The 13,609-nt window shown below is 35.8% G+C and overlaps 1 protein-coding gene across 4 annotated transcripts in view; it reads right to left on the bottom strand.

Annotated features, from left to right (window-relative positions):
• MSR1 (macrophage scavenger receptor 1) overlaps window positions 1-13,609 on the bottom strand; it is a 143,953-nt gene that overhangs the window by 17,162 nt on the left and 113,182 nt on the right. The window contains exon 10 of one of the 4 annotated variants that reach the window (XM_037525974.2): window positions 12,009-13,573. The exons of the other annotated variants lie outside the window; for them this stretch is intronic. Coding sequence (XP_037381871.2) covers window positions 13,563-13,573 — 11 coding nt within the window. The 3' untranslated portion in view covers window positions 12,009-13,562. Of the gene's footprint in view, window positions 1-12,008; window positions 13,574-13,609 lie in introns of those variants that run through there. 4 annotated transcript variants of the gene reach the window in all.

Here is a 13,609-nt window from a genome sequence, read left to right as displayed (position 1 = left end):
CTATATGTTTTTAAGTTAGACATAAAATAATTATTACACAAAGCTCATTTATGTCTCTATAACTGTAAGACATCAAAAGAAAAATAATAGAGCAGGTGATTTACACAAGAGTGTCTTGTAACCTGACAAACCAATTCTAAATATAACAGAAGTTAATTTCTTTGTTTTTTTTTTGCTTTGTTTTTAAAGCCTTATTTTTATTTTTTTTTAAAGATTGATTTATTTTTATACAAAAGCTGAGGTACAGGACAGTGCAGGAGGGTAAAAGGATTCACCAGAGACAGAGCAGAAGCAGAACAGGCAGACTGACTGAAATACAGTGCTGAGGGGAGCAGTGGGTGCGACAGGTGAAGTCTGCTGTGCCATGTGGGAATCTCCCTGGCCAACCGGGAATTGAACCTGCGCTGCAGAGACTGCGGACAGCTTCACAGCACTGTGCTTGACCCGCTGCATCACCAGGGAGGACCAAGGCTTATTTTTAAAAGTGAAAATAAAACATATTAACTATCTTACAAAAAGGAATAGCTTAATAATAGTAGTAGTTGGGGCCTCCCTGGTGGCACAAGGGGTTAAACACCACACTATGAAGCAATCCACAGCCTCTGCAGCACATGTTCGATCCCCCGCCAGCCAGAGAGCAACCCACATGGCGAGGCAGACCTCTCCTGTCTTGCCCGCTGCTCCCCTCAGCAATGTATTTCGGTCAGTCTGCCTGTTCTGTTCCCCACTCTGGTGGATCCTCTTAACCCCTGCATCTCTGGTCTGTACCCCCGCTCTTGTATGCATAAGTAAATAAATCTTTAAAAAAATGATAGAATGCCCATTAAGCAGATAGCTTTAGAGGCATTAAGCTGTCAAAAAAGGTCACATCACAATGGAAAAAGAAATTACAATATGATATTAAGTAACTATATTAGGAATTTTTTTTTTAAATTTTAAGTATATAAGCAAATTTGATACATAAGGTCAGGCACAATACACCCAAGCATATTGAAAGTAACATTATATATGGGACCAATTGTGAATATGTAATCCTTTTCTATTTTCTGTATTTAAATTTATGTTAAAAACTAAATAAAAAAAACGTGGCAGCTGGATAGTCACCAATGTCTATGACACAAACTTAGAATAACAGAGTACAATGTCACTTATGTGAAATTAAACACAAAACAATCCTGTCTATTGTATATGCATACATACTTATATAGTAAATGCATATAAATACAAATGGAAAGAAACATAAATACAAACATAAAGGTTTATTCTGAAAAGTGATGGAGGCAGGCATAAACTTCAACTGTACTCGTTAATATTACACTACTTAAAAAACTAGTATCTATTCCAATACCATGCAGTTTTGATGATTATGGCTTTGTAGTATAGTTTGAAGTCTGGGAGTGTGATGCCTCCATTTCCTTCTTTTTTTTTCAGTAGAGCTTTGTATTCGGGGTTTTTGGTGATTCCATATGAATTTCATCAATAATTGTTCTATTTCTTTGAAGAATGCCATTGAGATTTGATTGGAATAGCATTGAATCTGTATATTGCTTTTTGGTAGGAAGGCCATTTTTAATAATGTTTATTCTTCCAATCCATGAGCAGGGGATGTCTTTCCATTTCTTTGTGTCTTCTTCTATTTCTTTTAACAGTGTTTTATAGTTTTCTTTGTATAGGTCCTTTACCTCTTTTGTAGATTTATTCCAATATTTGATTTTTTTTGTTTCGATAATAAAAGGGATGGTTTTTTTGATTTTCTTCTTCAGATTTATTGTTTGTGTATAGGAAAGGCTACTGACTTTTGCGTGTTGATTAACCCACAGATTTAATGGTCAACTAATCTTTGACAAAGGAGCAAAGACTATGCATTGGAGCAAAGAAAGTTTGTTCAATAAATGGTGCTGGGAAAATGGGGTCGCTACATGCAAAAGAATGAAGCTTGACCACTACCTCACACCATACACAAAAATCAACTCAAAATGGATTTAAAGAACTAGACATAAGACCTGAAACCATAAAATACATAGAAGGAAATATAGGCGAAACACTACGGGATTTGCACATCAAAGACATCTTTACAGACACATCACCCAAAGCAGTGATAGTGAAGAGAAAGATAAACAGCTGGGACTACATCAAATTAAAGAGCTTCTGCACAGCAAAAGAGACAATAACAAAAACAAAGAGAAACCCCACCAACTGGAGAACATTTTTGCACCCAACACTAATGATAAAGGACTGATTCACAAAAATCTGCAAGAGCTGATGAGACTCAGCAACAACAAAGAAAATATTCCAGTCAAAAATGGGCAGAAGAGCTAAAAAGAACTTCTCTGAAGAGGAAATGCAAATGGCCACAGACATATGAAAAAATGTTCAACATCACTTGTCATCAGGGAATGCAAATCAAAACTACCATGAGATACCATCTCACACCAGTGAGAATGGCACATATTAAAAAACTAGCAACAACAAATGTTGGCGAGGATGTGGAGAAAAAGGAACTCTTGTGCACTGTTGGTGGGAGTGCAAACTGGTCCAACCACTATGGAGAGCTGTGTGGAGATTTGGACCTACTAAAACATAGAGCTTCCATATGATCCAGCAATTCCACTCCTAGGTATTTACCCAAAGGACACAGAAACATCAATTCCAAAGAGCACCTGCACTCCTATGTTTATAGCAGCACAAGTTACAATAGCTAAGCTTTGGAAACAACCCAAAATGCCCAAAAATAGAATGACTGGATCAAGAAGATGTGGTAAATATATACCATGGAATATTACTCAGCATTCAAAAAGATAAACACATGCAATTTGCAGCACATGGATGGCACTGGAAGGGATCATGCTCAGCGAAATAAGCCAAAAAGAAAAGAAAAATACCGGATGGTCTCACTCATAGCAGAATCTAGAAAACTTAAATAAGGGACCAGGAAAATGAATATAAGAAAGTGAAAATCAAAATCAACAAAAAACTATGAACCAGAGACACTTTTTGGGGGGTGTGGGGGGGCGGGAGGGGAAGGATTGGGGTCAGAATGGGGCGTTTGCAATTGTATGGGGAATATAAAAATAAAAATTTAATATTTAAAAAAAAAAAATAAATAAATATAATAGGAGGATGTCAAAAAAAAAAAAAAACTAGTATCTATACTAAATGTGGTAAAATGTCAGCATCTTTAAAATCCATGACTATTTACTAGCGATTTGTTGTGGATATTCTTTCTTTCCTTTAAATTTGAAATACATTTATTTGAAAAGGAAGCAATACACTCACAACAATGTTAATGGATCCATATAAGCCCTAAATAAATTATAAAAGAGCTTCAAATGCAAGTCTTTCCTAAAAGACAAAATTTTAATTTGAAATTATTCAGGATACGAACTCTGGAGGCTTCTTTGCATGTATCTAAAACTACTAGATTGAAAGTAAAGAGCAGAGGCTACAAATAACTTTTGAGGAGTGTAGTTTTTTCAGTTATTATATTGTTTACTGCATAGCTATGGGGTTTTTTAGTAGCATTTATTGGAATTAGGATCTAGGGTACAATTTATTACAATCATTTTTATATTTGAGTTTCAAATGTAACAGAATTTTTTTTTTAATCTGTTTGTAAGGACTGTCAAGGTTTTGCCATCTGACAAAAGTGAACTTATATTTTATTTAAGAAAATCAGTTTAATGAGGTATTTAGCCATGAAAGGCACAACATGGATATCAGATATTTGGAAAAAGTTACATTTCCCTGGAAAAGTAATGTGAATAGATTTTGAATTTTAATATGGAAGTCAAGGGAGACAAGTATTTTGAAAATCCTGAGACAAAGTAAAAGGAAGAAACTAAAGCGAGAGGATTTAGTGAACAGGGAGTGTGCAAATGTTATTTAGAGGGCAGGAGAGAGATTGAGGAGAATAGCCAAATGAAGAAATTGTGGTTTCTAAGCATGCCAGAGAATTTTAAGACATTGAAGTGTAAGACTTAGCAGTAAGTTGTAGCATATTTTGTTTACATTTTCCTGTTGTGCCTAAATCATCAGTAAAGCTCTCTTAAATCCCAATGTGGAGTGAGGGCACGTCTTCAAGTAAAGGGAGAATTGTGTGAATTGTTGGAATAAGTATTGTTGAGGAAAAGCCTCAGCCAGGATGTATGTTAGTTTCCTTGGCTACTGTGAAAATGATCACAAGTTGTGTGGCTTAAAATAACAGAAATTTATTCTATCACGATTCCGCAGCCAACTCTGAAATCAAGATGTCAGTAGGATCATACTCCCTTTGAAAGTTGTAGGGAGAAATCCTTCCTTGCCTTTTCCTAGTTTCTGGTGGCACCCAAACCTCAGTGTTCCTTTGTTTGTAAGGGCATCACTCCAGTCTTCATTCCACATGTTCTTCACGGAGTCCGGACATGTCCTCCTCTTTTTGTGAACTTGCCAGTCATTAAATTTATGGTGTGCTGGAATCCAACATTACACTTTTAAAGACCCTACTTCTAAATAAGGTCATGCATTGAAGTTTCAGGTGCACATAATTTTTGGAAACTGTTAAACCCACCATCATTGAGATGAAGGAATTTGAATGAAGAGACATAAAGGAAATTAATTTGGCTGTATTTTCATCAAGCTATTGTAAACAGAAGGCACTGGGATTGCCTTGGAACATGAATTTGGTGCCCAATTATATTTCAATGTTAAAGAACAAACTGGCCCCCATGATTGAGGATTGTGGAATAACTGAGGGTGGGAGTAGATATTTTGGGTTACACTGGAAATTAATTAGCAACGTCAACCATGTTCAATTGTATTGAACATCCACAGTTATACCCAAATGCTGAACAACTAAAACAAAGCTAGAAAACTTAAATAAGGGACCAGGAAAGAGAATAACTATCAGAAAGTAAAAATCAAAATCAACAAACAACTATGAACCAGACACTTTATGGGGGGTGGGGGGAGGGAAGGGGAGGGATTGGGGTCAAAATAAGGGGGTCGCAATTGTATGGGGAATATAAAAATAAAAAAAATATATAAAAAATTGGGAATTTCTTGCTTCAAAATGATCTGTACTAACTTCAGATGGTACTCTGTACGTCTAATTTTATAATGTAAGAAAAAATTACATCAGTGTATGAAAATTCACAAGTAAAAGGCTATTTTTTCCTATTTAAGTCAGTTTTTTAATAGAATTATTAGCTATGAATTGCTAAATCATTAGATAACCTTGTTAAGAGAAATGGAAAATATTTCAGAGGAAAGGAGAAATTGGTGATTAAAAAGAATATTTCACAAGTTGTACAGATCCCCCTAAGCGTGTGATGTTTAAGAAAAAGTCTATGTGGGTGAAAACAAAATAAAACTGAAAAGCCAAGTGGGACAGGAGAAGCAGAGTATGGCCATTAGTATAAGTTCTCTTCAGAGTACCATAAGCTATAATGTTGCCTCTAACACTGAATTTCACATTGCCGATTAAATAAAAATGCCTGCATTTCAGAGCATATTGTTTTCTTCAAGGCATAGTGTTCGTGTAGTAGATATCTGTTGTCATTTTAGAGCAATCTTATTATTTAATATTTAATTTCTAAGTGAGACTTAGTGTCTAAAGTTACTTAGAAGAGAACTTTCAAAAATTTATAAAGGGGAATTGTACATTTTTGCTTTTCACATAAATCAATAGGGCACAAAAGCAATCCAATCATCCATTGAGATGCTGAACAGAGTTTATTTAGAAAATTCCTATCATAAAAATAACAAATTGCATTATTATTCTTTCTGATTTCTGAAAATATGGACCTCTGGCGCGGACCTCCTAAATGTCATCATGTCCCTTTTTTATAAGCCTGAGACATTGATAAGTGATCTAATCTGTTGAGTCTTCATTTGCCCATTTATAAAATAAATAATATCTACCTCCTTTAAAATATGGCAATATATGAAAAAAAATGTATTTTAAACTGTGAAATACTCTATCCATGGTACTAATACAATTATTAATTATATTTTATTTTGAAAGTTATTCTGGGAATGTGTAAAATAATAGACTGTAGGGGATTTAGGTTGTGGATGTTTTGGAAAAATAAATTCCAAATTTGACCCACTAAAGTTTAATCTATCTTGTTATTGGCAGGGTTGACAACTCAGTACAGATTCTCTGAATTTTTATGATGAAAAAGTTTTCCAAAATAACTGAGTATTTGCACCTTGAATTGGATTGGGAGGTAAATTGAAAGACAATTTACATTCTCCTTGGCATTGTGTGTTATGTTTTGTTTATGCTTGTTACTGTTCAGAACTCTGCAAGCTGTTATCAGATTGACTTACTGGAATTGGTAGAGAAGACAATAGTGTGGATGATCTTTATTACCTCTGCACTCCACGGGAGAGGCCATAATTTGTGTCCAACAGTTTTGCCCAGAGGTGTTTCAGGACAGACGATTTGATGCCTCAGAATTCCAACAAAGAAGTTGTTTCCCTCCTCAAGAAAACATTGGTTCTATTTGCTTAGCTTCAACCTTGACTGTTTTTGTGTACTGAAAGGAAATGCTTTAAGAAACAAAAATATATGGGATGGCATATTTTGTTTGAGTAATAGGAAGAAACCTGTACAATATAGCTTATCTCAGCATGCAGTTTTTCCTTTAGTTTGAGGTATTATGCTTTATCTCAAAAGAGAGGGTCAGCTTTCTTACTCATCAGGGAAGGGGCAGGGTCATTTTCATGAATGAGGTATTTCTCTAGAAGTCAGACCAGGCCTGCAGTCCCAGCTATACTGTGAACTTTACTTGATGACTTTCAACATATTATTTTGCTACTTAAACTGTAATTTCTTCATCTACTATGACACAGGACTTTTGTGAGAATTCTTTAGCTCAGGAATTTATTTTGAAGGGGTTTGAGAAAATCAGGTTAAGACACAATAGAAAGTGTAACAATTTAAAATTAGGTAAACCAAGATTCAAACTAGAGACTCACCACCTGTATACTAGCTGTGTGTTGTTTTGTTACAGATTCCTTAGCTGTTACAAATGTTCAAGGAAAAAAGCAACAGTGAGAGATTCTTTGTGAGGGTTACAGAGGTATAAAAATACCTGCAAAATGCCTGGCACAAAGGACTTACTCTAGATACTATAGAGTGAGTTTTTTATGTTATTTCTTAAATATTTATGATTTGGAATGGACAATGGTAGGAAAAATTTTTCATATATTAAAGAAGAGTCTCTCAACTACTGTGCACTGCAGAGTCCCAAGGACACCTGTTGAAAATCAATTGTATTAGTCTACATCCCAAACCCCTAAAATCAAAGTCTCTCTATGTCAGGTTCAGCCATCTGTGTGTGTGATGAAGCCTCATAGATCAGTCTAATGCTCACCTAGCCCAAGGACTACTCTTAGGATAGAGTTTGGTTACTTAGAGAGTTTTAAACCTTTCACAATATGGTATAACTGGACTGATACATTGTTGCCCAATGTATAATTAGCCATACTATAACATAATATATAGGAACCACACAGTGACCTTGATCCACTTTTTCTGAGCTCCTTACCTATACTTTGAGATTCTGAATGGGTGATCATACCTGACCTGTCACTTGGAATTTCCCTTACCTGACTGGACAATAAATGTGCTCCACTTTAAGACACTACTATAGTAGTCAAAGTAAAATCTGAGGATCCAAGCAAAGATAAGAGTTCTTCTGAAGTAAAGAAGGTGAGAGTCTTCCTGAGACAGTGAATATAATATATATGTGAGGGAAAAAGAAGTAAGGGAGAGAAACCAAATGATTTAAACTTCTGAACTCCTGGATCCTGCCATGCCTGAAATATTACCCTGGTAATTTGAATACTTCATGAAAATGCCATAATAGAAAAGAATGCCACTAAAATGTGAGAGCACATTATTGACAAGCAGCAAATAAAAGTAAAATTTCTCTCATGCTTATAAAAAAAAAACCAGAATATCTCAAATTTATTTATAGTACAATTTAAATACTCTTTAAGAAAAGACAGAAAAGTAAGCAAAGACAACCAAGGCAGGATCCAGTTCTTGCCTTGAGCTGCAAAAATTGAGACATGGTATTGCACATGGACACTAAAAACTATTCTTGACAACTTTGTTATGGACTGAATTGTATCTTCCACCACCCTCTAAGTTCATAGTTGAAGTCCTAAGCCTCTGTGTGTATGTGTGTGTGTGTGTGAGTGTTTTTGGATATAGACCCTCTAAAGAGAAAATTAAGGCTTGATGAGATTTTTTTAAAAGTGTAGCATCCTATTCCAATAGGACTAATGTCCTAACGGCACCCTGATCTTGTTCTTCCAAAACTTAAGAAAATAAATTTTGCTGCTCAAGCCACATAATGTTTGGCATTCTATTCTGAAAGCTGTAGCTAAATAATTGTTCTTTTTTTATTTTTTCATTTATGTTCTTTGGTGATTTGCAGATAAAATAAAAATAGAGTACCTCAGGGGGTATAAACCAGAAAATGCAAACCTTTTCTCTAATTTATAAACAGGAATTAAGCAGCCAAACTTTCTATGATGTGATCTATATGAATTAAAAAATTCTCTTTCTAAAATTAATCCTTTTGTTAGTGAAGCTCAGTTTTTAAAGGCTTAGAAAATTCAACTTTAAAAAAAATCACAAAAGTAATTATTAAGGACTACTGGATGCCGCAACATGGTAATAATTATTCATTTGGGTAGTATGATTAATATTTTACAAGTTCCTTCAGTATGTATAGTAAGTGTAAGGATAATTTAGTAGGTAACAGGACTCAATGAGAATATAACAGAAGATTTAGGGTAGAGGCTGTTTTGAAATAGCATAGATAATCATTTAATACAGGACAAATAAATTATTCTCGAAAACATGGGGACTTTTTGTGAAAATATTGTGCATAGAAATTGAATATTTGTATTCAGTGAAAAGAATTTACCTATCTTTCAGCATTTCTAGGAAATGAAAATTACGAATTGTCAAAACATTGTTAGGAAGAGTGCTTTTCATTTGCTAAAGAACTTACATCAGAATTCCTTCCCTTAGCTCCCTATAATGAGCCTCTGAAAGGTCACTGGGATTCAGGTGTTTTGCTTTGCCTCAAGCAGGGTGTAAGAATTCAGGGGGAAAGGAGTAAGTAGCACCTCAGGAAAGCATCCAGATTGTAGCTTGAGTCACAATGGGAGGTATTCCGTGAATACTTCATTTGCACACAGGAATTTGCCTTGAGATTCACTAAGGAATTTGCCTTGAGATTCTAAGGAATTTGCCTTGAGATTCACTTTGTAGGGCAACAGTTTTCCAGGAAAGCCAGGTTGAGCAGAAGCAAATAGAAGGCTGTAAAACTGTATTTGGAAGGTGCTTTCACTGGAACAAAATAAATAATCTTATATAAATGTAAGATGAAATTGCAGAAGAACCAAGACCCCATTCTTTGAAGAAGTTAGTATAGCCATTTGGTCCTCTGAGACTATGGAGGAATGAGAAATGCCCAATCTCTCTATTCCATCTGTATTTCAAGTTTTGCTGGTGCAAAAAACCTAGCTGAAGTAGTATAGCTTGATTGTTTTCCTTTTAAATGACTCTTGTGACAGCTCAGCTATGGGATTCAGCTGGGATAGGACAAATGCTAGGTCCTTTACTGATTTAAATCTCTATTTCACTTTATAAGACATATTAGTTGAATGCACTATTAAGGAACACATCTATTGTGTTAATAGCACACTATGTGTTTTTAGGCACAATTTATGGAATCACATAAAGCTGTAAATACCACTTAATTGTCAAGAATGAGCAACATTTATTTGAGTTACCTGGAGTCCCTGCTCAAGTGTAATCTGCTCTGGTAAATCATAACCCGTGCTACTGAGAAAAGTATCCAATGAGGAGTTAGAGACACAATGAAGGAATGAAGATGTCAAAGCAGCCAAATTATATTGAAGAAAGTTAAAAATTGAGCCAGTTACTGAAATAGAGATAGAATATTAATAGGTAACCCTTCTTCCTGGTGCACATAGCAGCTTTGATTAATAACAATAGAAGTTCTATGAGTATTCCAGGGATACTATATTCTGAATAATATACTTGGTGGGGAGAATGGAGAGAATAAAGGTGGAAATAAACAAAGATTAAGAATGCTTTTTTGGGGGGCCTCCCCGGTGGCACAGCGGTTGAGCGCTGGGTTGCGAAGCTGCCCGCAGCCTCCGCAGCCCCGGTTCGATCCCCGGGCTGCTCCCCGGCCACCGGAGGAGGGTCCCACATGGCGCGCAGACCTCTCCTGCCGCCCGCTGCTCCCCTCAGCAGTGTGCTTCGGTCCTTCTGCCTGTTCTGCTCCCCGCTCTGGCTCTAGTGAATTTTCTCACCCTCCCGCACTTCTGACTGTACCCAGTGCTTGTATAAATAATAAATAAATAAATCTTTAAAAAAAAAAAAAAAATGCTTTTTTGGAAGTTAGCCTAAAGCGCATCATCTACAAGCCTTTTTACTTTTTTAGGACTTTCAAATATTAGGCCCATTCTAGAAAACCAAATTTCTCAAGCAAATCTCTTTCTCTTCTTCCTTCTTCCTCCCCTCCTCCCTCTCTTCCCTGCACAAACATACAACCTCCACACTACATATTTGAGGTATTTCTACATAAAAATACATTAAAACGTGGGAGTATTAATGAAGTTACAGTTACAAATTGGAAGTTTGGAGAGTGATACATCAGTTTTCAGTGTCTGCTATTCTACTTATTAGTAGTAAGCTTCAGTTTCTAATATATAAATTAGGAAAAATAATAGTACTTACCTCAGAGGCTCTTCTGACAATTAGATTAGATAATGCAACAAAGGCCCCTGGTACACAGCAAATATTCTCTAAATATCTGTTGTTATGATTATTTAGTTACTGAAGAAGGTTTTGCTTTGGTCAATTGAATGCTTTGAGAAAGAGCAGAATTCATTTAAGATTGAGCTGAGTTCTCAGTCAAATGAGAAGCTGATGTTTGTTACCACTCTGTGTTTCAAAATAAGTTACTTTAAAGTTCACATCGTAGTTATAGTCTCATTAGGCATAAACACAGTACAGCAAAAAAATATTGATGAACCACTGTATTAGGACAGAGCCTCATACAGTGTTTAATTGTATGGTAGGATTTATTTAGCTTGATTGAAACACTTACCCTTCCTAGTTAAGGTGACAGGACAGAAGACCAACCATTATGACTAGAATTAGAGCTTGGTGCATACTTGTTTTGTCTTCATTATACATTATTAAGTTGGAACAATTTGTGCATTTGAACTGCACATTCAGCATCTACTTTTGTCTAAAGAAAGAAGTCCTTTTCACCTAATTTGGAAAGTCTGGGTTAGTATTTTACAAACTTTAGAAATCAATCTATAGTCTGGGGTATCAGATAACTTGTGAACTCAATCCCCTGGGATTGTCCCCAGTAGCTTTGGGCTCAAGGTCATTCTGTGGCCAATGTGGACCAAGGCCTGTTGGCAAGAGTGAGGGTTTCAGACTCTAGCTAAGCCTCAGTGCAGAGTGCAATAGGAAGTTACATCCAATTAAACAATGGAGACAGATCCAAGTAATCTCTAGATGCTTACAGTATCTGCTGATACTGAGGACTATATAGACTAACTGGTTGGTCCCTTTCCCTCTCCTTTTCATCCTGGAGACTCTGTTGTCACGCAGGCACAGGTTCAGAGCACTACAGACAACTCTAATTTGTTTCAACCTTTCATGAAGCTTTCCCATCATCAGCATCTTGGGTTCATGCTTTGTCCTTCAGAGTCTGGACTCCTATTTTATTAGCATGACATTTTGTTCTGACCTCTGTTGACAGTTTCTGGCCTCTCCTGTGCACTTTGTTTAGTTGGTCCTTTTATTTATAACTTATGTTCTTCTGTTCAGTTCAGACAAATTCATTGATTTGTGATCTGGTCACACTTGCGTTGTTCTGTCTAATGTAAAATCTTATTTTCTAGCTAGTATCTCTCATTTTGTCCATGACATTTATTTGGCTTCTTGCATTTTCATTTTGCTCTCATTCCTATTCTGATTACAGATTTTAAATGTCTGCATTTTATCAGTGAGGAAAGCAGTTCCAGCTGAGAGAATCTACTGTGTACCACATTTTATGTCTTTAAAGCATTTTATGATTTTGCAATGCACCTTCAAACACACAATATCTTATTTGGTCCTCACAACAACCCTGTGAGGTAGGTGTTAAGATGTCCATTTTACAAGGGAAGAGACAGAGGTTTGGCAAGACAGACACACATAAGCACACTACTTAGAATTCTACTAGTATCTGAATGATATGAATCAGCAAACTATGTGTTAAATCTTGTAGGAAAGGACATCTATTAAAATGTGGTCTGCTCATTTACAGCAAGATTCTCAAAAATAACATGGAATCCCACATTTTTCCTATTCATATTTTTCTACAGTTTCTTCTTTCTGATTTTCATCCCTTTATATACACAAAAGACTTCCAGTTATAATGAAATATATGTATATATAGTGCATTAGTATTTTATATATTCTATATACGCTACACCATATGTGTGGGACCTATACTGCATATTTATAGCATAAAATACAAAGAACTTTTTAAATTTTAAAAAAACAGCATTTTTTCTTTTCATGATCAAAATATTTGCTTGAAAGGGCCAGGTAATTATAGAAAACATGTTTTGTTTTTGGTTTAATGTGTGGAATGAACTGCCTAATCTCTCTTTTATTTCACCATAAAACATGAAAAACAGTGCTATTGTTTAGAGAATTAAAAGGAAAGGTAAATTAAGAAAATAAAAATCCATTTTCATTTTTAATTTTCTTAAGTATTTTAAATCTTGACCTCTGCTGAACACCTGTAGAAGCCTATTCTTCCCACAATACAGCTCTGCTGTTTATAAAATTTCCTGTCTGCATATCTATGTTTTACATGAACAATTAGCTCGATAAGATCAAAGACAGCAACAATCTTATTTAACTGTTAATATTCAGCTCCAGGAGATACAACACAATGAACACAGGCTGAGTGAATGAATAAGTGAATGAATGCATTTTCTTTTGCCATGCCTAACTCTGATTGATAATAATGTTTTTTAGTGTGAAGCCTCCACATATAATCAATATCATGAGATTTCTCCTAGAAATGTATGTGTTAAACTGGGTTCAGCAAGACATTAGATGAGTGATGGCAACAGACTGAGTACTGGTTTGTGGAGCCTGACAGTCACTACATGGGAGGTGCTAAGAGATGGTGGTTATGGTGGTGTGCTGTACTGGGGAGAGGTCTGAGCTTGGGGGCAGAAGCTCAAACACCACCAAGGACCAGGAAAAATGCCATGCGGAAGCTGGGTACCACACGAGAGCCAACGTTGTTTGGAGGAGTCACAAAAGGATCTTGGAGTCAGTTGTGCTGGTGACTTGTCCAGAGGTGAAGGGCCTTTTAATGAGATGGCAGCAGAAGGTATCCTGCCCAACCACCTGATCTTAGAAGGGTCCTGCCCTAATATGATCAGGGGGTTGTACTGGTCTTGATACATATATAAAAGGAAATCGATGATTATTTTTATTACAGTTAAATCATGCCTGAAAAATATAAAAAAATGTATATTAAAATAGTTC

The sequence above is a fragment of the Talpa occidentalis genome, unplaced genomic scaffold, assembly GCF_014898055.3.
Source record: "Talpa occidentalis isolate TD23 unplaced genomic scaffold, MPIMG_talOcc4v2.1 talOcc4.4, whole genome shotgun sequence".
NCBI lineage: Eukaryota > Metazoa > Chordata > Mammalia > Eulipotyphla > Talpidae > Talpa > Talpa occidentalis.
Note: the sequence above shows the minus strand (reverse complement) of the source record. Positions and strands in the feature narration are given on the sequence as shown.